At 40.1% G+C, this 24,960-nt stretch overlaps 1 protein-coding gene across 2 annotated transcripts in view; it reads left to right on the top strand.

The window, feature by feature from the left end:
* Nucleotides 1-24,960, top strand: part of CCDC150 (coiled-coil domain containing 150) — a 91,527-nt gene that overhangs the window by 55,534 nt on the left and 11,033 nt on the right. For both annotated transcript variants that reach the window (XM_010602641.3, XM_023542637.2), the window contains 5 exons: nucleotides 1,266-1,394; nucleotides 11,881-12,050; nucleotides 13,134-13,227; nucleotides 14,058-14,227; nucleotides 17,319-17,445. In XM_010602641.3, coding sequence (XP_010600943.3) covers nucleotides 1,266-1,394; nucleotides 11,881-12,050; nucleotides 13,134-13,227; nucleotides 14,058-14,227; nucleotides 17,319-17,445 — 690 coding nt within the window. The remainder of the gene's footprint in view (nucleotides 1-1,265; nucleotides 1,395-11,880; nucleotides 12,051-13,133; nucleotides 13,228-14,057; nucleotides 14,228-17,318; nucleotides 17,446-24,960) is intronic.

Below are 24,960 nucleotides of genomic sequence, written 5' to 3'. Positions count from 1 at the left end.
TTGGTGAGGATGTGGAGAAACTGGAACCCTCCTGCCTTGCTGGTGAGAATGCAAAATGGTACAGACACTGTGGAAAACTGAGGCAGTTCCTCAAAAAGTTAAATATAGAACTGTCATATGACCCTGTAATCTCAATCCTAGGTATGTAACCCAAAAGAGTTGAAAGCAGGAACACAAACAAATCTGATCATTGTAGCATATTTGCAATAGCCAAAAAGTGGGAACAACTGAAATATCCATCAGCAGATAAATGGCTAAACAAAATGGAGTTCATACATACAATGGAATATTACTCAGCCATCAAGAGAACTGAAATCCTGATACATGCTACAACATGTCTGGAAGCTCCACTTAAACCTGTCCACCATGGGTGACCCTGCTGGTATTTGAAATATGGGTGGCATAGCTTCCAGCATCACAGTAGTAGCAAGCCATCACAATACGACAAACTGACAGACTAATGGTGGCACTGAGTTATACATACAAAAATTGTTTAACTGGCAAATGTTTTGTTACATGTATTTTTACTACAATGAAAAAAATTAATTAAAAAGAGGACAAAATAAGTTCTGTAGTCTAATTACTCTAGTTAACAGTAATGCACCAATGTCAATTTCTTGGTTTTGATACTGTACTACAGCAATATCAGATGTCACCACTAGAAGAAGCAGGGTGAAGGGCACCTGAGACTCTTTGTACTATTTTTGCAACCTCCTGTGTGTCTATAATTATGTCAAAATTAAAAGTTAAAAAGAGTAATATTTAAAATGGTACATTTATCATCTGAAATGACTGAATGGATATTCTAAAAGTGTTTCAGGGATATAAAGTTCTAATATTTCTAGTTAGGATTCATTCTGCTGTAAGACTGCTTTCTTCCTGTTATTCAATATTTATTCATCTTAGTTTTTATTATAATAACTCACGCATATGTTTTCAAAAAAGGGCTAGTTCTATGATAATCAATTTTTTCCCCATTTTACACCTCACCTGCATAGTCTTGTTCTGCCTATCCTTGTGCTAGTCTTTCATGGAAACTGATTAATATATTAGGTTTGCCCATGATTATTTATACACATATTTTTGTTGTTTTGTAGTTTTCTTTAAAGGGATAAGCAGCTAATAAAGCTGATTTTATATATATATAGCAGTGGATAAGCATTTAATGGAGCATTTTAAGTTGGGTTTATAAATTGCTGTGTCTTATTCTAATCACTGCTTCATTGTGTTTTGGAAAATTTATGTATCATTTCTTTTTTTCTAAGGTGAAATCCATTCTTGAAAAGAATGAAGAGGAGCTCTCTCTAGCAGTGAGGTGCCGTGATACAGCCCTGAAAGAGAGTCAGAAATTGAAAGGAGACCTTGAGGCTCTGGAGGAAAGAGAAAACAGGAAGGCAAGACATCAGTCTTCTCTGAATCTGTTGCTTAAGAAATCTTTCATGAGCCGTATTCTTTAATTTCATGTTACCCTTAGTAAGACAGAAGGAGGATTAATCAGAGGAGAATTTTTTTTCCTTTTTTTTTTTTCATTTTTATTGTGCTTTAAGTGAAAATTTACAAATCAAGTCAGTCTCTAATACAAAAATTTATATACACCTTGCTATATCATCCTAGTTGCTCTCCCTTTAATGAGACAGCACACTCCTTCCTTCCACTCTCTATTTTCAGGTCCATTCAGCCAGCTTCTGAACCCCTCTGCTCTCTCATCTCCTCTCCAGACAGGAGCTGCCCATAGTCTCATATGTCTCCTTGATCCAAGAAGCTCACTCTTGACCAGTATCATTTTCTATCCCATTGTCCAGTCCAATCCCTGTCTGAAGAGTTGGCTTTGGGAGAATTTTTTTTTTTCCCCAAAGAAAAGGTAACTCTAGAATACTTTTAAAATATTTCCCTTAAAAATACATTATTTAATTCCCAATACTTTTTGAACTTTCTATCTTAAAGTAAAAGTCCTACTTTTTTCTGTTGAAACACATCTGACCTGGGTAATAATGGCTTGCCTAAAAAAAAGTTGCCATCAAGGCAATTCTAACTCATGGCAACCCCATTTGTGTCAGAGTAGAACTGTGCTCCATAGGGTTTTCAGTGACTGATTTTTCAGAAGGAGATCACCAGGCCTTTCTTCTGAAATGCCTCTGGGTGGGTTCAAACCTCCAACCTTTCCTTTAGCAGCTTTGCTAGCCTAGCACATTAACCATTTACACCACCCAGGGACTCCAATAACCTGTCTGGTTATGTTTTATTATCATCATATAGCATTACTATAATTTCATTTTAAATAAAATTACTAAGTGCTTTTTACTTAGCAGTGTGTGTGCTTAGTGAGAACAGAGGTCCCATACAGTAAAATGGTAGTAGTGTTGTCAGAACCTGTCTAACTTCAGGGAGGATAATCTAAATCAAGATCAGTCCAAGGCTGAGGTAGAGTTCAGACATATCTCCACTCTCCAACCTTTTTATCAATTCTGACACCAGCCATCCTCCCCGTGGCACTCTCTGCTGGGTTCAATAATTCATTGCAATAGTCACACAGAACCTACAGACCAGGGAGGTGGAGCCAACATGGCACTATAGACAGAAGCACCATGCTGTCCATCTGTAGCAAAGACCCAAAAAACTAACATCAATCTTAGAACCCTAAGCACCAAATGAAGGAATAAAGAACTAGATCAACCACCAAATGGAAAAAGAGACTGACAGAAAACAGAAAACGAGGAGAGCTACAGAGTGGAGGTCTCATGCCAGCTAACACAGCATGGCTTCACAATCTTGGAGCACAGACAGGGAGTATAGGAAGGTGACTTCACAGAGCTCCCAACAGGAGACAGAGCACCTGGGAACTAGATATATGCACTTTCCCACCACTCACTCTTCTGCCCTGTATGCTGCCTCTGCCACTTTCTAATGGCCCACAGTTGCTCAACTGGAGAGACACCAGCTCACTGCTGCCCATGGTCCATTCTGCCCCCACTGGCTCCCTTAGCACAGTCTTTTATCCCCGTTCCCTTTCTTTCTCTTCCTTCTCCGTCCTACCTAGTGCCCTGCACTGCCTCCACTCCTTCCTGATGGGCTGTGTTGCACCGCCCTGGCAAGAGAAACATCAGCTCACCATCACCCCAACTGCACCCTACCCCCAACAACTGTTTCCCTCAGTGCTATGTTTTTGTTTTTTGTTGTTGTTGTTTCTTGTCTTTCCCTTCCTTCCTTTCCTTTCTCCCGTGCACTTTGCCCCATGCACTGCCTCCACCCTTCTCCACAGGCTGTGTCTCATGACTCAGCTAGACAGCTACCAGCACACAGTCTCCTTGGGTCTGCCCTGCCCCCATCTGCCAGCTCCTGCTGTGGCACCATTTTTGTTTGCTTTTGTTTCTTTCCCTTCTATCTACTCTTTCTCCCTCTCACCTAGCTCCTCACATCACATCCTCTCCCTTCCCTCCTGCCTCTTTATACCACCTATGAAGCACCGCACCTCCAACTGGCACCAGAACAGACCCTTAGCCCCTGCCCCAATGCACCCCTGGTGCCACTCTGCCAAATGCCACACCCCCAAGCTGGACCAGCATGGTCCCTGGACCCCACCCTGCACTGCCCCCCTGCCCCACCCAGCCAAGCGGGACTGGCCCAGACCCCTGGACCCCCAGACCTCACCCCATGCCATCCCTCAGCGCCACCTGGCAGAGCAACATGCCCCCAAGCAGGACTGACATGGACCTCTGGATCTGGTCCCAAACTGCCCCCCCCAACGAAGCCCTACACCCTGAGCAGGACCAGTGCAGACCCCTGGACCCCCAAACCCTGCCCCATGCTGCCTCAAGACCCACCCTGGTGAGCACCATGCACCTCAGCAGGACTAGCGCAGACCTCCGGACTGCCAGACCCCACCCCATACCACTTTCTGGCCCCATTCTGCCAACCACCACACACACCCTCATGCAGGACTGGTGCAGACCTCTGGGCCTCTGACTCCACCCTGCCACACCACCCCAGACCCACCCCCTAGCCCAGGTCCCTGCCGCAGACAAATGACCCATCTCTGCCCCATCACCCCCCTGCTGGACCTGCTCTGCTGCACCATAGCTGAATGACCAGCCCTGCCCACCTGGACAAGGTGGTGAGAACTATCGTGTCCAGACAAGCAAGCAACAGAACACTCCCAGTATGCCCACCTGACATAACCAAATAAAACAAAAAAGCAGGATAAAAAAAACAAACCTACAATCAATAAACGAACAAAATAATGCCTGAATGTCTGGAAGACAACTAAAAAACCCACTGCTGTCGAGTCGATTCCGACTCATAGCAACCCTGTACACAACTGACAACATCAAAACATAAAAAAACAGGATAGGCTGGATCCAGTAAGCTACCAAAATGAAACACCAGATGACCTTCCAGTAGAAGAAAAGATACTGGGACTAACTACCTGGTAGAAAATTCACAAGTCTAATATTCAGGGCTGTCCAAGAGATTAGGAAAGAGGTGAAGGAAAAAGACAAAACTAAGGAAAAAATAAAATCTTGAAAAATACAGACAAAATCAGGGAAAAAAAAAGACAAAGCAATGGAAGAATTCAGGAAAATAATACAGGGAAAATATCAAAATAAATAAACAATTAGAAAGACATACAAAGACAGCAATTAGGAATCCAAAAGATAAACAATGAGATTTCAGAAATGGACAATGCAATTGAAAGTTTTAGGAACAAATTTGAAACAGTGGAAGACAGCATCAGTGAAATTGAAGACAAATCCATGCATACCACTTTGTTTGAGGAAAAATCAGAGAAAAGAATGAAGAAAACCTAGGACTTATTTGGGACACAATTAAGCCCAAAAATGTGCGTGTGATCGGAGTTCCAGAACGAGGAGAAAATAGAAAGAACAAAGAAGATCATTGAAGATTTACTGACAGAAAACTTTCCTAATATCATGAAAGATGAAAAGCTGACAATTCAAGGTCAATGAAGCCCACGTAGGATAGACCCCAAAAGTAAGTCACCAAAACATATCATAATCACGCTCGCCAAAACCAAACACAAAAAATCCTGAGGGCAGTTTGAGAAAAACAAAAAGTCATATACAAAGGAGAAACAATAAAACAAAAAATTACTTGGTAGAAACCATGTAGAGAAGAAGGCAATGGGATGACATATATAAAACAACAAAAGAAAAAAAAAAAAACAAGAATAATACATCCTGCAAAACTCTTGCTCGAATATGATGGTGAAATTAGAACATTTCCAGATAAACAGAAATTGAGGAAATATGTAAAAAAGCAAATCAAACTTACAAGAAATATTAAAGAGAGTCCTTCAGTTAGAGAACCAAGAACATCAGACAACAACCTGAACATAGAACCCAGAACAGCATCAGCCAGATACCATCCTAGGTAATGAATTTTCAAGGATTAAACTAAAAGATTTACAACAGGGAACCAGAGACATCAATCTGTAAATGACAACATAAGAACAATAAAGGGTTGTGGGGGAGGAGGATAAATGGTGTAGGTATAGAACTTTCAAATGGAGAAGATAATCAAGTAATAAAAGACTGGTTCAAACTTAGGAAGATAGGGGTAAATTTCAAGGTAACCACAAAGAAAGTTAATAAACCTGCTCATCAATGTAAAGAAGAAAAACAAAGTCTCAAACACAAAAACAAAATAAATGAAAAGAAATTCCACAAACAATAAGAACTCAGCACAGGAGAACAAAAGGAACAAAGAAAACATCAGCACCACGAAAAGTAAATAAATAAATAAACTACAAAATGACAGCAGTAAACTCACACATATTGATAACCACGCTAAACCTGAATGGATTAAATGCACCAGTGAAGAGACAGAAAGTGACAGAATGGATGAACAAACATGGCCCATCAATATGCTGTCTACAAGAGACACACCTTAGAAACAAAGACATAAATACATTAAAACTCAGAGGATGGAAAAAAATATATCAAGCAAACAGCCACCAAAAAAAAGCAGGAGTGGCAATACTAATTTCAGATAAAATAGACTTTAAAGCAAAACCCACCATAAAAGACAAGGAAGAACATTATGTAATGATTAAAGGGACAATCCACCATGATGACATACCCATAAAAAATATCTATACATCCAACAACAGGCTCTAAATTACACAAAACAAACTCTAACAAAACTGAAAAGTAAAATTGACAGTTCCATGGTAATAGTAGGAGACTTCATATCATTCTCAGTAAAGGACAGAACATCTAGAAAGAAACTCAGCAAAGATATGGAAGATCTAAAGGCCATAATCAACCAACTTGACTTCATAGACACTGTAGAGCATTCCATCCAACAGTAGCAAAGTATACATTCCTTTCCAATACACATGAAATATTCTCCAGAATAGACCACATCTTAAGCCACAAAGCAACCCTCAACAAAATCTAAAACATTGAGATAATACAAAGCATCTTCTCTGATCACAATGCCATAAAAGAAATTAATAACAAGAAGAACAAGGAAAAAAAAACATGGAAACTGAATAACACTTTGCTTAAAAACCACTGGGTAATAGAAGAAATCAAAGATGGAGTCAAAAAATTCCTAGAATCAAATGAGAATAAGAATACATCATACCAAAACCTTTGGGACACAGCAAAGGCAGTGCTTAGAGGTCAATTTATAGCAATAGATGCACACATCAAAAAAGAGACAAAATCAAAATATTAGCTACACAGCTTGAACAAATGAAAGAGAATAGCAAAAGAAGCTTACAGCCACCAGAAGAAAGGAAATAAAGATCAGAGCAGAAAGAAAATGAAATAGAGAATAGAAAAACAATAGAAAGAATCAACAAAACCAAAAATTGGTTCTTTGACAGAGTCAGCAAAATCGATGAACCATTGGGCACACTGACAAAAGAAAAACAGGAGAAGACACAAATAACCCAAATAAGAAATGAAATGGGAGGACACTACAACAGACCCAACAGAAATAAAAAGGATCATAACATAGTAATATGAAAAACTGTACTCCAATGAATTTGAAAATCTAGAGGAAATGGACAAATTTCTAGAAACAAACTACCTACTTACACTAACACAAACTGAGGTCGAAAATCTGAATAGACTCGTAAGAGATTAAAAAGGTAATAAAAAAAAAGCTCCCCCCCCAAAAAAAACCCAGGCCCAGATGGTTTCACTGGAGAATTCTACCAAACATTCAGAGAAGAGCTCATACCAGTACTGCTCAAACTATTTTAGAACACAGAAAAGGACTCCGAATTTGTTCTTTGAAGCCAGCATAACTCTGATACCAAAACCAGGCAAAGACACCACACACACAAAAAAGAAAATTACAGAACAATATCTGTCGTGAATATAGATGCAAAAATTCTCAGCAAAATTCTAGCCAATACAATTCAGCATCATATCAAAAAAAAAAAAAAAAAAAACCCACAACCAAGTGGATTCATACCAGGTATGCAAGGATGGTTCACTAGAAAATCAATCAACATAATCCAGCACATAAATAAAACAAAAGAATCACATGATCATCTCAATCAACACAGAAAGGCATTTGATAAAGTCCGACACCCATTCCTGATAAAAACTCAATAAGGTAGGAATAGAAGGAAATTCCTCAACGTAATAAAGGGCTTCTATACAAAACCAACAGCCAACATCACTCTCAGCAGAGAGAGGCTGAAAACATTTTCTCTGAGAATGAGAACAAGACAAGGATGCCCTTTATCACCACTCCATTTTAACATCGTGCGGAAAGTCCTAGCTAGAGCAGTAAGGCAGGAAAAAAGAAATAAGTGCATCCAAATTGGTAAGGAAGAAGTGAAACTATCCCTATTCACAAACGATAGAGAACCCAAAAGACTCCATAAGAAAACCATGAGAACTAATAGAAAGATTCAGCAGAGTAGCAGGATACAAGATAAACATATAAAAATTAGTTGGATTCCAATACACCAATGAAGAGAAATATGAAAGGAAAGCCAATCCAGTGCCATCGCAATACCATTTATAATAGCCCCTAAAAAATAAAATACTTAGGAATAAATCTAACCAGGGACATAAAAGACCTGTACAAAGAAAGCTACAATACAGTACTGCAAGAAACTAACAGAGACCTATATAAATGGAAAAATATACGATGCTCATGGACAAGTAAACTTAACATTGTGAAAATGTCAATTCTACCCAAAGCAATCTACAAATACAGTGGAATCCTGATCCAAACACCAATAGAATTATTTAACAAGATGGAAAAAATTAACCATTAACTTGATATGGAAAGGAAAGAGGCCCCAGATAAGTAAAGCATTATTGGAGAATAAGAACAAAGTAGGAGGCCTGGCACTATCTGACTGTAGAACCTGCTATACAGCTACAGTAGTAGTCAAAACAGCCTGGTACTGGTACAATGAGAGACACATTGACCAATGGAACTGAATAAGAGTAAAAAGAAAACCTATAGACTGGGAAAAAATTTTTGACTATGACATGTCCGACAAAGGTCTAATCTCTAAAATCTATAGGAAAATCCAACACCTTTACAACAAAAAGACAATCCAGTTAAAAAATTGGGAAAGTATGAACAGACACTTGACCAAAGAAGACATTCAGGTGGCCAACATACGCATGAGGAAATGCTCGTGATCACTAGCCATTAAAAAAAAAAAAATGCAAATCAAAACCACAATGACATACAATCTCACCCCGATATTACTGGCACAAATTGAAAAAAAAAAAAAAAACAGAAAATAACAAATATCGCAGAGGCTTTGGGGAGATTGGAACTCTTATGACTGCTGGTGGAAATGCAAAATGATAACAACCGTTTTGCAAAACAACATGACACTTCCTTAGAAAGCTAGAAATAGAAATACCATATTTCTCACTCCCTAGGAGTATACCAAAAACCAAACCAAACCTGTTGCCATCAAGTCAGTTCTGACTCATAGCAACCCTATAGGACAGAGAAGAACTGCCCCATAGGGTTTCCAAGGAGCAGGTGGCAGATTCAAACTGCAAACCTTTCGGTTAACAGCCATTGCTCACAGTAGCTCTTAACCACTGTGCCACCAGGGCTCCAGCCTAGGAGAATATCCTAGAGAAATAAGAGCCATCACGCAAATAAACATATGCACACCTAGATTCATTGGCAGCATTATTCACAATAGCAAAAAGATGGAAACCTAAGTGCCCATCAACAGATGAATGGATAAACAAACTATGGTACGTATGCACAATGGAATACTATGCACCAATAAAGAATAACAATGAGTCTGCAAAACATCTTACAACATGGATGAATCTAGAAGGCATTATGTGAGTGAAATAAGTCAATCACAAGAGGACAAATACTGTATGAGACCACTATTATAAAAACACATGAAAATGTTCACATACAGAAAGAAACAATCTTTGATGGGTACGAGGGAGGGGAAGGGTAGGGAGGGAAAAATACTAAATAGACAATAGATAAGTGGTAACTTTGGTGAAGGGAAAGACAGTACACAATACTAGGGAAATCAGCACAACTTGACCAAGGCAAAGTTGTAGAAGATTCATAGACACAACCAAACTCCCTGAGGAACTGAGTTACTGGGCTGAGGACTGGGGACCATGGTCTTGCGGGACATCTAGTACAACTGGCGTAACGTAGGTTATAAGTTGTTCTACATCCTACTTTAGGGAGTAGCGTCTGTGGTCTTAAAGCCTTGTAGGTGGCCATCTAAGATACATCTACTGGTCCTACCATGCCTGGAGCAAAGGAGAATGAAGAAAACCAAAGAAACAAGGGAAAGATTAGTCCATAGGACTAATGGACCACAACTACCACAGCCTCCACCAGACTGAGTCCAGCATAACTAGATCGTACCCAGCTACCTCTACTAACTGCTCTGACTGGGATCACAATAGAGGGTACTGGTCAGAGCAGGAGAAAAATGTAGAAGAAAATTCAAACTCACAAAAAAAAGACCAGACTTATTGATTTGACAGAGCCTGGAGAAACTCTGAGAGTACGGCCCCCAGACACCCTTTAAACTCAGGACTGAAGTCACTCCTGAAGTTCACTCTTCAGCCAAAGATTAGACAGGCCTATAAAATAAACAGTAACACATGTAGTTCAACCATGTATATGAGACTAAATGGGCACACGATCCCAAAACCAAAAACAGAAGGAACAAGAAAACTGGATGAATGGAAATGGGGAATTCGAAGTCAAGAAGGTGAGAGTATTGACACATCGGGGGGTTGGCAAAGGGTGTCACAAAACAATTCCTGTATTGTTTAACGAGAAACTCATTTGGTCTTAAACTTTCCTGTGAAGCACGATAATAATAAAAAAAAAAAAAAGTACACACCATACTTCAGTGAAGTGGCTTATTAAGGAGGTAACAGAGCACAGTTTAGGGTCAGGATCAACAGGCTACAACTCAGGATCAGAATCAGGAAGCATGTGTGCAAAGTATGAATGTCTCCTCTGAGGAGGAGAACACATCCTTCCCTTCTTCAGGGCAGGACGAGTCTCTCAGCCTTTCTCGGCCAACTGTGGAAGCAAGTAGACCCTTCTGTCTGCTGTGCACGCCCCCTCTCAGCTGAGCAGGCCCCCATTCAGCCCCCTCAGGACAGGCCTCCCCCTGGCCCCCTTAGGACAGGCCTCTTCTCAGCCCACTGTATTATGTTTCTATAATGAAGGGAACTAGTGAAGGCCTGTCCTGCGGGTACTGAGAGAAGATCTGCATGGTTGAGAAGGGGTGTGCACGGCAGAGAAAAAGCCTTGCTTGCTTGCACACCCAAAAGGAGCTAAGAGTTGTCCTGCACTAAAGAAGGGAGGGATGTGCTCTCCACTTCGGGGGACCCTTCCAGACTTTGCCTACGTGTTTCCTGATCCTGAGTTGTAGCCTTTCGATCCTGATCACGAGCTGTACCCTGTTGATGCTAATGACGGGTTGTACCCTGTTAAAAAACCAAACCCATTGCCGTTAAGTCAATTCTGACCCATAGCGACCCTATAGGACAGAGTAGAACTGTCTCATAGGGTTTCCAAGGAGTGGCTGGTGGATTCAAACCACCAACTTTTAGCAGCCAAGCTCTTAACCACTACACCACCAGGGCTCCAATAAACTACTTAACAATAAAAATAGTCTGTGAGTTCTGTGTGGTTATTGCAACGAATTATCAAACCCAGCAGAGAAGTAGAGAGTGCTTTGGGAGGGATGGCTGGTGTCAGAATTGGTAAAAAGGCTTGAAGAATGGTGGTATGTCTGGCCCCCACTTCATGGGTATCAGCTTTGTGCTGATGGTGATTCTCATTATCCCACCTGAAGTTAGGTTCTGATGCTACTACCACTAGCATTTTAAACATCCCAAATGTTTCCTAGAGAGCAGGTGCTAAATTTTGCCTCTCTGAAGAGGGCTGCAGGTTACCTCATACTTCAGCAGCTTCCACTTTCTCCTAGAGTCTTTTATCTTCAGGTAATTCTGATGGGTTTCAGATGGGTGCCCCCATTTCTGCCCCCATCACAAAACAGATGGGCAGGACCAGAGATGGACAGTCTGGAACCACCTCAGGACCCAAGAAGTTGTTGATCGCAGTGTCTGCAGTCTGTATACGTGCTTGACATGACAATGGTTGGGAAGCACTGCAGAGTTCTCTGTAGAATCTGCAGCCTAGGTTTCTTTTTCTCAAAGTCACAATAACTTAAGAAACAAAATAAAGATAATAAAAAAAAAAAATTTTTTTTGAAAGATAATACATAGTTTTAATTTTTCATCTTTGCATTCTATCCTGCCAGGGTTCTGTACTCTTTCCTAGGAGCAGTGGGACTCAGAAGCAGAGTAAGAGTGATCAGAAAGGATCAAATATCTGCCTTGTTTCATTTCCAATTAGGTGGGAAACTTTCAGCGACAATTAGCAGAGGCCAAGGAAGACAACTGCAAAGTTACAATCATGTTGGAGAATGTGCTGGCTTCTCACAGTAAGATGCAAGGTGCTCTGGAAAAAGTACAAATGGAGCTTGGGCGGAGGGACTCAGAGATCGCAGGCCTCAAGAAAGAAAGGTACCTGAGATTATTCTTCTGTCCTTGACATTACTGCATTATACTAAGGAGCAGTGTGCAGTCAGGAAATGAAGTCACTTTGTATCTTCCTTTGTGAAAGACTAGTAGGAAATATTTAAAGAATTAGCAAGTTAGGGGTGATCTCAGATTGGAAACGAACATGATTTTCAAAAATTTAAAATTTTTCTAGTGATGTGAGGGACTATGTATCCTAGAAATTCATCTAATATATTGCTGTTTTACCCTTGCTTTTTTCCTTACCATTTAAACCTAATTCTGCCCTTGGGCCTACAGAATAGTAATTGTCAAGATACTTGAAGATAAATGCCTACTTCAGTTTGAATTAATTATCCATTTGTTAGTATCCTATTTCAAGATTAAGAATTATTTTAGTTGAATAATTCTGAGAACTATGTCTAGCCAAGCTTTATAAGTTAACTCCTTTGAATTAGTTTCAAAGATTTTGTACAACTTTTCCCTTGAGGTTATAGAACAGGTGCTCTGAGTTTAATACGGCCTTTAAAAATGTAATGTGTGTATTGGTGGTGCATATTGCCTCTATACTGTGGGAGAACAAGTAAATTTTTTTTTCTTCATTGTGGGTTTCTTTATTTTCTACAGTGTGAATATGTATTGTCTTTGAATTAAAAAAAAAGTCAAGGGGAATGGTTTTAAAAATATTGATTTCCATCACAATAAAATTCTAGGTAGCTGTTGTATTTAGAAGCAAAATTCTCAACAGCAAACCAATCCATATGGAGGTGATACGGTTTTTTTACTAGTGATATATTCTTACTAGTATAAAAGTACTAGCCCATAAATAAGCAACACATATTGAGAGTCTAATGTATCAAGGCAAATTGAATCATGGATGAGACAAGTTATGTAATTCCTACGAGCCCTAGCGTCTTAACCTGAAGCTGAGGCTACTAATGGTCATTTGCAACTCTGAGATATTCTGAGCATCTGTAGGCTACTACGTTTGACACTACTAGCTTCTCAGAAGAGTGTCCTGTAATTCTCAGGCATCCCATGCCTGGATGATTCTTTTCTATAACACTCTTTTGTGCTTCCCATTTTTAGGGCTCTAAATCAACAGAGGGTGCAGAAGCTGGAAGCAGAAGTGGACCAGTGGCAGGCCAGAATGCTGGTTGTGGACGCCCAGCACAGCAGTGAGGTAGAAGCCAGGTTTCTAAAGATGGTAACGTTGAGATTTTGGGTTTTATTGGGATATTGGTTTACGCTACGGTTTTGAAAAAATTATGTGAAACAATCAGGTAAATTTCTCCTTCATTCAAGTCTTAGTTTTGGACAGTGACATATTTGCAAATGGGAAACGGGCCTGGAGTTTTATAGTGAGGTCACTTATTGGCAAGCCAGAGCCACAATTATGCTTAATTCTCTTCGTCTCACATGGTCTATGTCCTTTTCATATATCAATGCATAAATGATTGTAGAACTTAAAGAACTTAGAAAATAACTTTTAACTCAGTCAGAAGTAGCTAGAGTGATCCCACAATTAATAAGGAGACATACACAGGTATGTGTGTGGGTTTATGCACAGGCATGAATATATTTTATACATACACACACACCCACATAAAATACACATGGATTTTTCATATAAATAAGCTTTTTCTGTAAGATTATACAAGGAACATTTGTCAGTTCTTCTCTCCTTGGGAAATGGGACCAGAAGGTCAGAGGATCAAGGAGGGAAGTTTTAACTAGTTAAAAATTTCTTTTAATTAGGATAAATTAACTCTGTTTTGCATAGCTCTCTAGTGACCAATTGAGCATATCCTTCCTAATTGCCTTCAAAGAGTCTCCTAAGCAATGTCTGTAATAAGTTCTCACATATATATTTCAGGCATCTGGAGTTTTTGATTCTGGTTCCAACTAAATGTTGTTTCAGTATTACTTGATACAGTGAAAGGAATGAATGTACAGTGTTATGGACTCTTGTTTCTCTTACAGGGGAGTTTGAAACACTTTTCTCTCTTTCAGATGGAGCCTCTACAAAAAGCTCTAGATATAGCTAGAGAAGACAACAGAAAACTGGCTATGAGCCTAGAACAATCTCTCCAGACAAATAATCATCTGCAAGCAAAGCTTGATCACATTCAAGAGAAATTGGAAAGCAAAGAGCTTGAGCAACAGAATTTGGAAACTTTCAAGTAAGGGCAGTGTAGTCACAGTGAAATTAGGGAAGAACCTCTGTGAGAGTAAGTTTGGCTCATTCACATTAGCTAGTTAAACCCTTTTTTTTTTTCTACTTTGGAATAGTACTTCCAGCAGAACCATGTTAAGCAACTAGGCTTGGCTGAGCAGCAGCAGATACTAGCTGGCTGAGGTATACTCATTTGGCTCTCCTTTCCAGCTCTTCCCTCATCTAGTACCAAGCTTCTTCTTACGTGAAAGTAGGCCAAATTTTAAAGATACTGGTTGGAAGGGACACTTACATGTTTCTGCCAAGCTTTGGAAATAGAACGCGTGCATGGCTCTTTATTCTTTTCCATTAGTGAATACGTTGATATAGGAGAAAGGTGAAAGCTGGATCAGAAAGAGGGTATTTTTCATATATATGATCTGTGCAAATTTTATAGTCTGGTGAAATGTTACTAGCTCAAGGCTACTCAATATTGGTTGAAACAAAGTTGTGTTTATATAGTAGTTGTTATTGTCATTTGAAAACCTTTCAAAACCAGCTTAGGTAGTTACGGTTTAGACAATTGTTAGTTGTTCCAAACCTTAAAAATTCTCTAGGTGACCACCAGATGAAGTCTCTCCCATTACTGCCAAAAATTTCTCGGCAAGCTCATTTGTAGGAAAAGGATGAGGTGAAGTCAGAGGTCTCCTTGCAACATTTGCTTGGAGGTTGAGAATTTACATTTATGCCACTGCTTATAATAGTTGGTATTATCATTAAAGATGAATGATGCTTCTTTACCTGCGATCTAGGGACCTCTTGAAATTATACACAAAATTATACTTATTAGTACACACACAGGAAGAAAAAGCAAAGTTTGGGAGGTTATGTTTTCAACATGTTGAGTTTGAGGTGGAATTATTTAGTAGACTATTAGAATTGTAGGACTAGTTCTGAAAAGAGTTTTGGAGTTCATCTCTATAAAGGTGGGAGTTAAAGCCTTGGCGTGGGTTAGACTTCCATGGGAGAAGTATGGAGAGAGAGCCAAGGTCAGAACTTTGGGAATTCACTACATTAGGATGAAGGTACAGGGGCCAGAGAAGGAGCATATAGGAAGTTATAGAAAGAATCAGGGGGCAAAAATGAGTGAGTCAGATGCTGCAGAGAGTCAAAGGGAATAGGTCCAAAGAAAAAGCCATTGGATTTTGCAACTAGTGTCTACTGATAATCCTCCAGATGGCCAATTTCTGTGACTATAGATGATAACAAGGAGTTAGTCAGAGATTGATGAGGAACGGCAGACAAGGAGGACATTCGTAATGGGAGAGAAGATTGGATGGCAGCTCAGGGCATAGCGTGAGGAAAGTTACTCTGCTCCTTTCATTTTTAGGATGGGAGGAACTGGACAAATAAACCAGTTGAACTGGAGAATAAAAAAAGAGAGTGTATATAGAAGAGTTATTGAAAGTGAGGTTGAACATTTTTTCCTTTAAGCCCAGAGGGAAATAGAAGAAAATGGATGACTATTCAGAGGGGCTGTTAAGGGAGCTGATGTTGGATGGTCTAATATTTTCCTTAGAAGAAAATAGGAGTATCATGTATGGGGCAGGGCGAGAAGAGGCTTGAGAAGAGAGGAAATTAGAATTTTTAGGACTAAATGATGATGATGACAATTATGATGATGATGATAGCAGCTAGCATTTATTATGTACTCACAATGTGTTGGGTACTGTGCTGAGCACTTCACATGTGCTATTTCCTTTGTGTCTTATTTCCATATTTGACCCAGTGATGGTGGGTACTGTTATTATTCCCATTTTACAGATAAGGAAACAGGCATGTAAAGATGGTATACCATACCCAAGATCACACATCTCGTTAGAGCTGGGGTTTGGATCCAGGCAGCAGTAGGCTGACTCCAAAACTCAGTCTTAATTACTTTGCTGTAATGAACACAGTAAATTTAAAGGCAAATTATAGGGTTATTGTATTAAGAAAATCAAGATACTGTACAAAAACAAATAATGGTTTTTTTCCCTTTATATGTCTCCCTGTTTTTTTGACCATTTTTTAGAATGGGGTGGATAATGGGAAGGAGTGTGGGAATGTAATAAATAACAAACCATAATTCTCTCCAACAACTTCAGGATCTTCCATGCCCCCATGCTTCACCACATGCCTTTGGGCCAGGTGTCAGCAACTCTATAGAGGTGATACGTCGAAGTTTATTGATATTCTGTACTGGTTGAGGGGGAGGGAGGACAACAGTTGCAGTTACCACCTTGCAAGTCTCATCTACAGAAGCCAGTGCTGTCAAGTGAACAAGCTGAATCCATTGGCAGAGGCATTTTAGAAACACTCAGGGGACATGGGCATATAATCTACAACAGAGCAAAAGATGGTCAGGAGGATAGAGGGGGAGAAGGAAAGAGATTTCAATGGCAGGGCAGGTTTCTCCTACCCTTTGAAAAACGCTGATAACTCATGAAGTAGTCACATGTTAAGTCTTTGTCAGCTAGGTCAGAGTTTGTTAAAGTTGGAAAAACTAGCAATTGTTTAAATCCATTACTTTTTTACCTTTTTGAGAGTCACATATCCCTTTAAAAGTCAAGATCTATGGACACTTCCACACAAACACACTACATTTTGCTTATCATCCCAGGGAATTCGGGCATCCTTAGAAGTCTATCCATGGGTCCTGACCAAAGAACCCAAATTAAAAGTGCTGATTTACTATAAGGCTCTCACTTTATAGGTAAGGAAACAATAAAATTTGAAGTTAAAACTTCAGCAGTAAATACGTGATAGCAAAAAGAGACAACCAAATAAGACAAATATCTCTTATAGTAGAACTGCCTCCTCTAATATTTTTCCTTGATATAGTTTTTCACTCTTTGGTTGAATCTCTTTATATAAAATGAATTTTTTTTTTTTTTAAAAGCTACAGCACATTTTTTATCTTCTGTTAATGGGCTCCAGATTAGTGAGGTTCACCTGGTGACTGATCTGCTTCTCGTTTATAAATCCCACACCTTTGGAAATTTACACATTCCCCTCTGAATCTTTATCTTCAGAGATGATTTCTAAAGTTGATTTATCATCTGCCTTCTTCAAAACAGGGAACGGATGGCTGAGGAGTCCAAAATGGAAGCTGAATTACATGCTGAACGCATAGAAGCTCTAAGAAAGCAGTTTCAAACTGAGAGAGAAACTGCAAAGAAAGCAGCACAGCGGGAAACGACTGAGGTATGGAGTCAAGTGGCACAGATGTCTCTCTCAAAGTGAATGCTCTCAGAACCAACTAAGGGATTTCAGAGAATGGCTGCACTGGTTCTCTGACCAGCAAATCAGATGTGAGTGAGCCATCCTGTGCTGTTTGTAAAATGACACACAGGAAAGCAACTTCTGATACGCAAGCTCTCTGTTTAAGATCCTAGAGTGGTAACCAAGCCTGGTAGAGGAATAAATAGACTGCCATCTGAAAGAACGACATAAGGCCACCTGTCTCCTTAATTCACTTAACTAGCACCCATTATTCATCTACCTCCTCCTGAGAGGTACATATGAAAACAGAAGAAGATAAGGTCTGTGCTCTGGTCTGCATTAAATGAATCCTTGTTTAATTGTGATCTCCATTCTGGGAACGAGAAAAGTAGGGAAAACAGAAGAGGAAATTTCTTGGTTTGCTAGAGGCTGCATACAATTTTGAAGGAATTCGAAGTAAGGAAAGTTCATTGTAGGCTGGCTGGGTGATAGAAAGGAAGATTAATGAAAGTATAGGATTAAGGCTGGCAGAGATGACAGGACTGGACACCTCATATGAGAGGATGAACAAGCTCAGTTGCAAAAATGAACAGGATATGCGAGCAAATGAAAAGGAGGCTTAGTTGATTGGAGCAGAGAGTTTGGGAAATGCCAGAGAAGGGGTGTGTTGGTTTGATAGGACCAGCTGGTAGATGGCCTTGACTACCAGAATGTAACATGTGATCTATTAAGTAAATATGGAACACTGTAGATTTCTGACCAGAGGAGTGATATAAGCACACTTTTAGGAAGGTTAATCTGACAGCAGTGTAAGATAGGCAAAAAGGTAGGGAAGCAGGAGAAATGGAAACTCAAGAAAACTGTAACAGTTGATTTGGGCATTAGATGATTAAGGCCAAGCAAATAGTTCTGTTGAAAGTAAGTATTAAATCAGAGAGAGCCTTTTTAATAGAACAATCACCAGAGGCTAAATGTTATATTGTAACCAAAGGAAAGGAAGAATTAGCATAATTCAAGACTTGGTTGGGGAGTGGGTGGCTGGTAGTTTGCCAGATTTGGTACATTTAGCAATTGCAGTTGACAAAGAGACCATTCACACAATCAAATTCAATTAATGGTGTTGTTGTTGTCAGGTGCCACAGAGTCAGTTCTGACTCATAGTGACCCTGTGCACAACAGAACAAAACACTGCCCAGTCCTGCGCCATCCTCACAACCGTTGTTATGCTTGAGCTCACTGTTGCAGCCACTGTGTCAGTCCGCCTCGTTTAAGATCTTCCTCTTTTCTGCTGACGCTGTACTTTGCCAAGCATGATGTCCTTCTCCAGGGACTGATCCCTCCTGACAACATGTCCAAAGTATGTAAGATGCAGTCTCGCCATCCTTGCCTCTAAGGAGCATTCTAGCCCCATTTCTCCCAAAACAGATTTGCTCGTTCTTTTGGCAGTCCATGGTATATTCAATATTCTTCGCCAACACCACAATTCAAAGGCGTCAACTCTTCTTCAGTCTTCCTTATTCGTCGTCCAGCTTTCACATACATATGATGTGATTGAAAATACCATGGCTTGGGTCAGGCGCACCTTAGTCTTCAGGGTGACATCTTTGCTCTTCAGCGCTTTGAAGAGGTCCTTTGCAGCAGATTTGCCCAGTGCAGTGCGTCTTTTGATTTCTTTACTGCTGCTTCCATGGCTGTTGATTGTGGATGAAATGTAAATGAGTAAAATGAAATCCTTGACAACTGCAATCTCTTCTCCTTTTATCATGATGTTGCTCATTGGTCCAGTTGTGAGGATTTTTGTTTTCTTTATGTTGAGGTGTAATCCATACTGAAGGCTGTGGTCTTTGATCTTCATTAGGAAGTGCTTCAAGTCCTCTTCACTTTCAGCAAGCAAGGTTGTGTCATCTGCATAACACAGGCTGTTAATGAGTCTTTCTCCAATCCTGATACCCCGTTCTTCTTCATATAGTCCAGCTTCTCGTATTATTTGTTCAGCATACAGATTAAATAGGTATGGTGAAAGAATACAACCCTGATGCACACCTTTTCTGACTTTAAACCAATCAGTATCCCCTTGTTCTGTCTGAACAACTGCCTCTTGATCTATGTAAAGGTTCCTCATGAGCACAATTAAGTGTTCTGGAATTCCCATTCTTTGCAGTGTTATCCATAGTTTGTTATGATCCACACAGTCGAATGCCTTTGCGTAGTCAATAAAACACAGGTAAACATCCTTCTGGTATTCTCTGCTTTCAGCCAGGATCCATCTGACATCAGCAATGATATCTCTGGTTCCACGTCCTCTTCTGAAACCGGCCTGAATATCTGGCAGTTCCCTGTCAATATACTGCTGCAGCCATTTTTGAATGATCTTCAGCAAAATTTTGCTTGCCTGTGATATTAATGATATTGTTTTATAATTTCCACATTCGGTTGGATCACCTTTTTGGGAATAGGCATAAATATGGATCTCTTCCAGTCAGTTGGCCAGGAAGCTGTCTTCCATATTTCTTGGCATAGACAAGTAATCACCTCCACTGCTGCATCTGTTTGTTGAAACATCTCAGTTGATATTCCATCAATTCCTGGAGCTTTGTTTTTCGCCAGTGCCTTTAGAGCAGGTTGGACTTCTTCCTTCAGTGCCATTGGTTCCTGATCATATGCCACCTCTTGAAATGGTTGAATATCGACTAATTCTTTTTGGTATAATGACACTGTGTATTCCTTCCATCTTCTTTTGATGCTTCCTGCGTCGTTTAATATTTTCCCCATGGAATCCTTCACTACTGCAACTCAAGGCTTGAATTTTTTCTTCAGTTCTTTCAGCTTGAGAAATGCCGAGCATATTCTTCCCTTTTGGTTTTCCATCTCCAGCTCTTTGCACAGGTCATTATAATACTTTGTCTTCTCGAGATGCACTTTGAAATCTTCTGTTCAGTTCTTTTACTTCCTCAATTCTTCTTTTGCTTTAGCTGCTCGATGCTCAAGAGCAAGTTTTAGAGTCTCCTCTGACATCCATCTTGGTCTTTTCTTTCTTTCCTGTCTTTTCAATGACCTCTTGCTTTCTTCATGGATGATGCCCTTGATGTCATTCCACAACTCGTCTGGTCTTCGGTCACTAGTGTTCAATGCGTCAAATCTATTCTTGAGATGGTCTCTAAATTCAGGTGAGATATACTCAAGGTCATATTTTAGCTCTTGTGGACTTGCTCTGATTTTCTTCAGTTTCAACTTGAACTTGCATATGAGCAATTGATGGTCTGTTCCACAGTCGGCCCCTGGCCTTGGTCTGACTGATGATATTGAGCTTTTCCATTGTTTCTTTCCACAGATGTATTCAATTTGATTTCTCTGTGTTCCATCTGGTGAGGTCCATGTGTATAGTCACTGTTTATGTTGGTGAAAGAAGGTATTTGCAATGAAGAAGTCGTTGGTCTTGCAAAATTCTATCATTCGATCTCTGGCATTGTTTCTATCACCAAGGCCATATTTTCCAGCTACAGATCATTCTTCTTTGTTTCCAACTTTTGCGTTCCAACGCCAGTAATTATCAATGCATGTTCATTGCATGTTCGATCAATTTCAGACTGCAGCAGCTGATGAAAATTAATGGTACATAAAAGAATTTTGTAAATTGAAATACGCTATGTAAATGTGTTATAAAAAGTAAATGCTGGGAGGGGGCCAAGATGGCTGACCAGGTAGATGCTACCTCGGATCCCTCTTGCAACAAAGACTTGGAAAAACAAGTGAATCGATCACATACATGACAATCTACGAACCCTGACCAACAAACACAGATTTAAAGAGTTGACCTGAATGACAGAGACCGAGAACGAACAACTATGGGGAAGCAGCGACTGTTTTCGGAGCCTGGAGCCAGAGTCCCAGTCAGGAAACCTTGGCGCAGGGCTTTGGGTTGGGCACAGGGGAGCTGAGCACAACATCCTGTGATGGTGCAAACACGGGGCGCAGCCCCAGCCCCCTGAACTGACCTGGGGAGGGGGCCCAGCTGGTCCACATGGGGCGGCGAGGTGACGCGGCTGGCAGGAGGAGAAGTCACCAGGAGGCAGCGACTGTTTTTGGTGCCGGGAGTGCAGCGTCCCAGCCGGGGGACCTTGACGCTGAGCTTTGGACTGGCAGCGGAGAAACTGACCGCGGCTTCTGAGACAGCGCGAGCTCGGGACGCGGGCCTGACCCTCGGGGGCAATCTCTACCCGGCCAGTGCACACAGGCTACACGCCCCTCGGGAATCTCAGATAACAAGCAAAATAAGTAACTTTGTCTATATTCCAGGGTGCTACTCTCTCCTGTTTTTCTGAACCCTCCCCTCCCCTTCCCAGGTGGCTTCATTAACATTGGAATTTCCTGAGCCACAGGGAGAACTGCTCCGCGGTTTTTCTTTTCCTTTTTTTTTTTTGGTCTTTTCCTAACCCATTCTTCTGGCCTGAGAGAAGCAACCACAAAAAACCCAGGGACCAAAAATCCTTCCCTAATTGGACTAAAAACACAGAACCAGCTCCAGCCAAGCATATGTGATCCACAGTCTCGGGCTTTCATCCCTACAGGGAACAAGGTGGCTATTACAATGCAAAGGCATTTCTGATAGGGATCTGACTGCATTTGTTTTAGCGGATTTACTGGAAAGACAAGTTTCCCAGGTCTGATATCTCTGCATATTCAACAGAGCCCTCACTGACCCACAATAGGGAACTGAGGGCTGAAGCTCCCCCCAGACCACCTAGCCTCCTGCCTTAGGGGTCTAAGGAGGGTGACACCTACCAATCTGTAGAGGTACTTGCATTGGGGGCCTAAGGTACAGCTGCAGAGCCCACCCACCAAGGTGCTTTAGGAATAGAGACACACCTACCTCACTGACACTTGGGGGAAGCCTGTCAGCATCCTGCCCCCCCGGAGTGTGAACCCCAGCTGCTACTAGAATCTGGTGCACACAGCTATCACCACTACTTCTCAAGGTGGATAGGTGACAGTGTGCATCACACACTTGATGACCCAAAATCAGATTCTACTCAAGAATAGTGAATGGACTCAGGCATATATATCTGGTAACAGCCCAAACCAGCTGGTAATAGGTCATAAGTGAGTCAAGGGCTACAACAATCAAGGCAGCGCAATCTAGTAGCCCATCTATGTATACTGAAAGAAAACAAAACAAGATAAGACTCGGTGAGCAAATATAGAATAAATCACTACAATATCTTAGTGATGGCTCAAAGACAGCAGTTGATATCAAACCACATAAAGAAGCAGCCCATGACTGCTTCTACAACCCCCCAAACTAAAGAATCAAAATCTTTCCCAAATGAAGATACAATCCTGGAATTACCAGATACAGAATATAAAAAACTAATTTACAGAATGCTTCAAGACATCAGGGATGACCTCAGAAATGAAATAAGGCAAGCTACAGAAAAAGCCAAGGAACACACTGAAAAAGCAGTTGAAGAACTCAAAAAAATTATTCAAGAACATAGTGGAAAAATTAATAAGTTGCAAGAATCCATAGAGAGACAGCATTCAGAAATCCAAAAGATTAACAATAAAATTACAGAATTAGACAATGCAATAGGAAGTCAGAGGAGCGGACTCGAGCAATTAGAATACAAAGTGGGAAATCTGGAGGACCAGGGAATTAACACCAATATAGCTGAAAAAAAAATCAGATAAAAGAATTTTAAAAAATGAAGAAATCCTTAGAATCATGTGGGACTCTATCAAGAAGGATAACTTGCATGTGATTGGAGTCCCAGAACAGGGAGGGATAACAGAAAACACAGAGAGAATAGTTGAAGATCTGCTGGCACAAAACTTCCCTGACATCATGAAAGATGAAAGGATATCTATCCAAGATGCTCATCGAACCCCATTTAAGATTGATCTAAAAAGAAAAACACCAAGACATATTATCATCAAACTTGCCAAAACCAAAAATAAAGAGAAAATTTTAAAAGCAGCCAGGGATAAAAGAAAGGTCTCCTACAAGGGAGAATCAGTAAGAACAAGTTCAGACTACTCAGCAGAAACCATGCAGGCAAGAAGGCAATGGGATGACATATACAGAGCACTGAAGGAGAAAAACTGCCAGCCAAGGATCATATATCCAGCAAAACTCTCTCTGAAATATGAAGGCGAAATTAAGATATTTACAGATAAACACAAGTTTAGAGAATTTGCAAAAACCAAACCAAAGCTACAAGAAATACTAAAGGAAATTGTTTGGTCAGAAAACCAATAATATCAGATACCAGCACAACACAAGGTCACAGAACAGAACATCCAGATATCAACTCAAATAGGGAAATCACAAAAACAAAATAAGATTAAATTAAAAAAAAAAAAACGCTCAAAACAGGGAATCATTGAAGTCAATATGTAAAAAGATCACAAAAATCAAAAAGAGGGACTAAATACAGGTGGCATAGAACTGCCATATGGAGAGGGATACAAGGCGATATAGGACAATACAAGTTACGTTTTTACTTAGAAAAATAGGGGTAAATATTAAGGTAACCACAAAGAGGTATAACAACTCCATAACTCAAAATAAAAACCAAGAAAAACGTAACAACTCAGGAAACATAAAGTCAAATACTATGAAAATGAGGAACACACAATTTACAAAGAAAAAGTCTCAGCACAAAAAAGTAAGTGGAAAAATGAAATTGTCAACAACACACATAAAAAGGCATCAAAATGACAACACTAAATACATACTTATCTATAATTATGCTGAATGTAAATGGACTAAATGCACCAATAAAGAGACAGAGAGGCTCGGACTGGATAAAGAAACACGATCCGTCTATATGCTGCCTACAAGAGACACACCTTAGGCTTAGAGAGACAAACAAACTAAAACTCGAAGGATGGAAAAAAATATATCAAGCAAACAATAAGCAAAAAAGAAGAGGAGTAGCAATATTAATTTCTGACAAAATAGACTTTAGACTTAAATCCACCACAAAGGATAAAGAAGGACACTACATAATGATAAAAGGGACAATTGATCAGGAAGATATAACCATATTAAATATTTATGCACCCAATGACAGGGCTGCAAGATACATAAAACAAATTTTAACAGATCTGAAAAGTGAGATAGACACCTCCACAATTATAGTAGGAGTCTTCAACACACCACTTTCGGAGAAGGACAGGACATCCAGTAAGAAGCTCAATGGAGACACGGAAGACCTAATTACTACAATCAAGCAACTTGACCTCATTGACTTATACAGAACTCTCCACCCAACTGCTGCAAAGTATACTTTTTTTTCTAGCGCACATGGAACATTCTCTAGAATAGACCACATATTAGGTCATAAAACAAACTTTTGCAGAATCCAAAACATCGAAATATTACAAAGCATCTTCTCAGACCACAAGGCCATAATAGTGGAAATCAATAATAGAAAAATTAGGGAAAAGAAATCAAATACTTGGAAACTGAACAATACCCTGCGGAAAAAAGACTGG

Source organism: Loxodonta africana, chromosome 6, assembly GCF_030014295.1.
Source record: "Loxodonta africana isolate mLoxAfr1 chromosome 6, mLoxAfr1.hap2, whole genome shotgun sequence".
In the NCBI taxonomy this organism is placed as follows: domain Eukaryota; kingdom Metazoa; phylum Chordata; class Mammalia; order Proboscidea; family Elephantidae; genus Loxodonta; species Loxodonta africana.
This window is presented reverse-complemented; position numbering and strand designations above follow the sequence as displayed.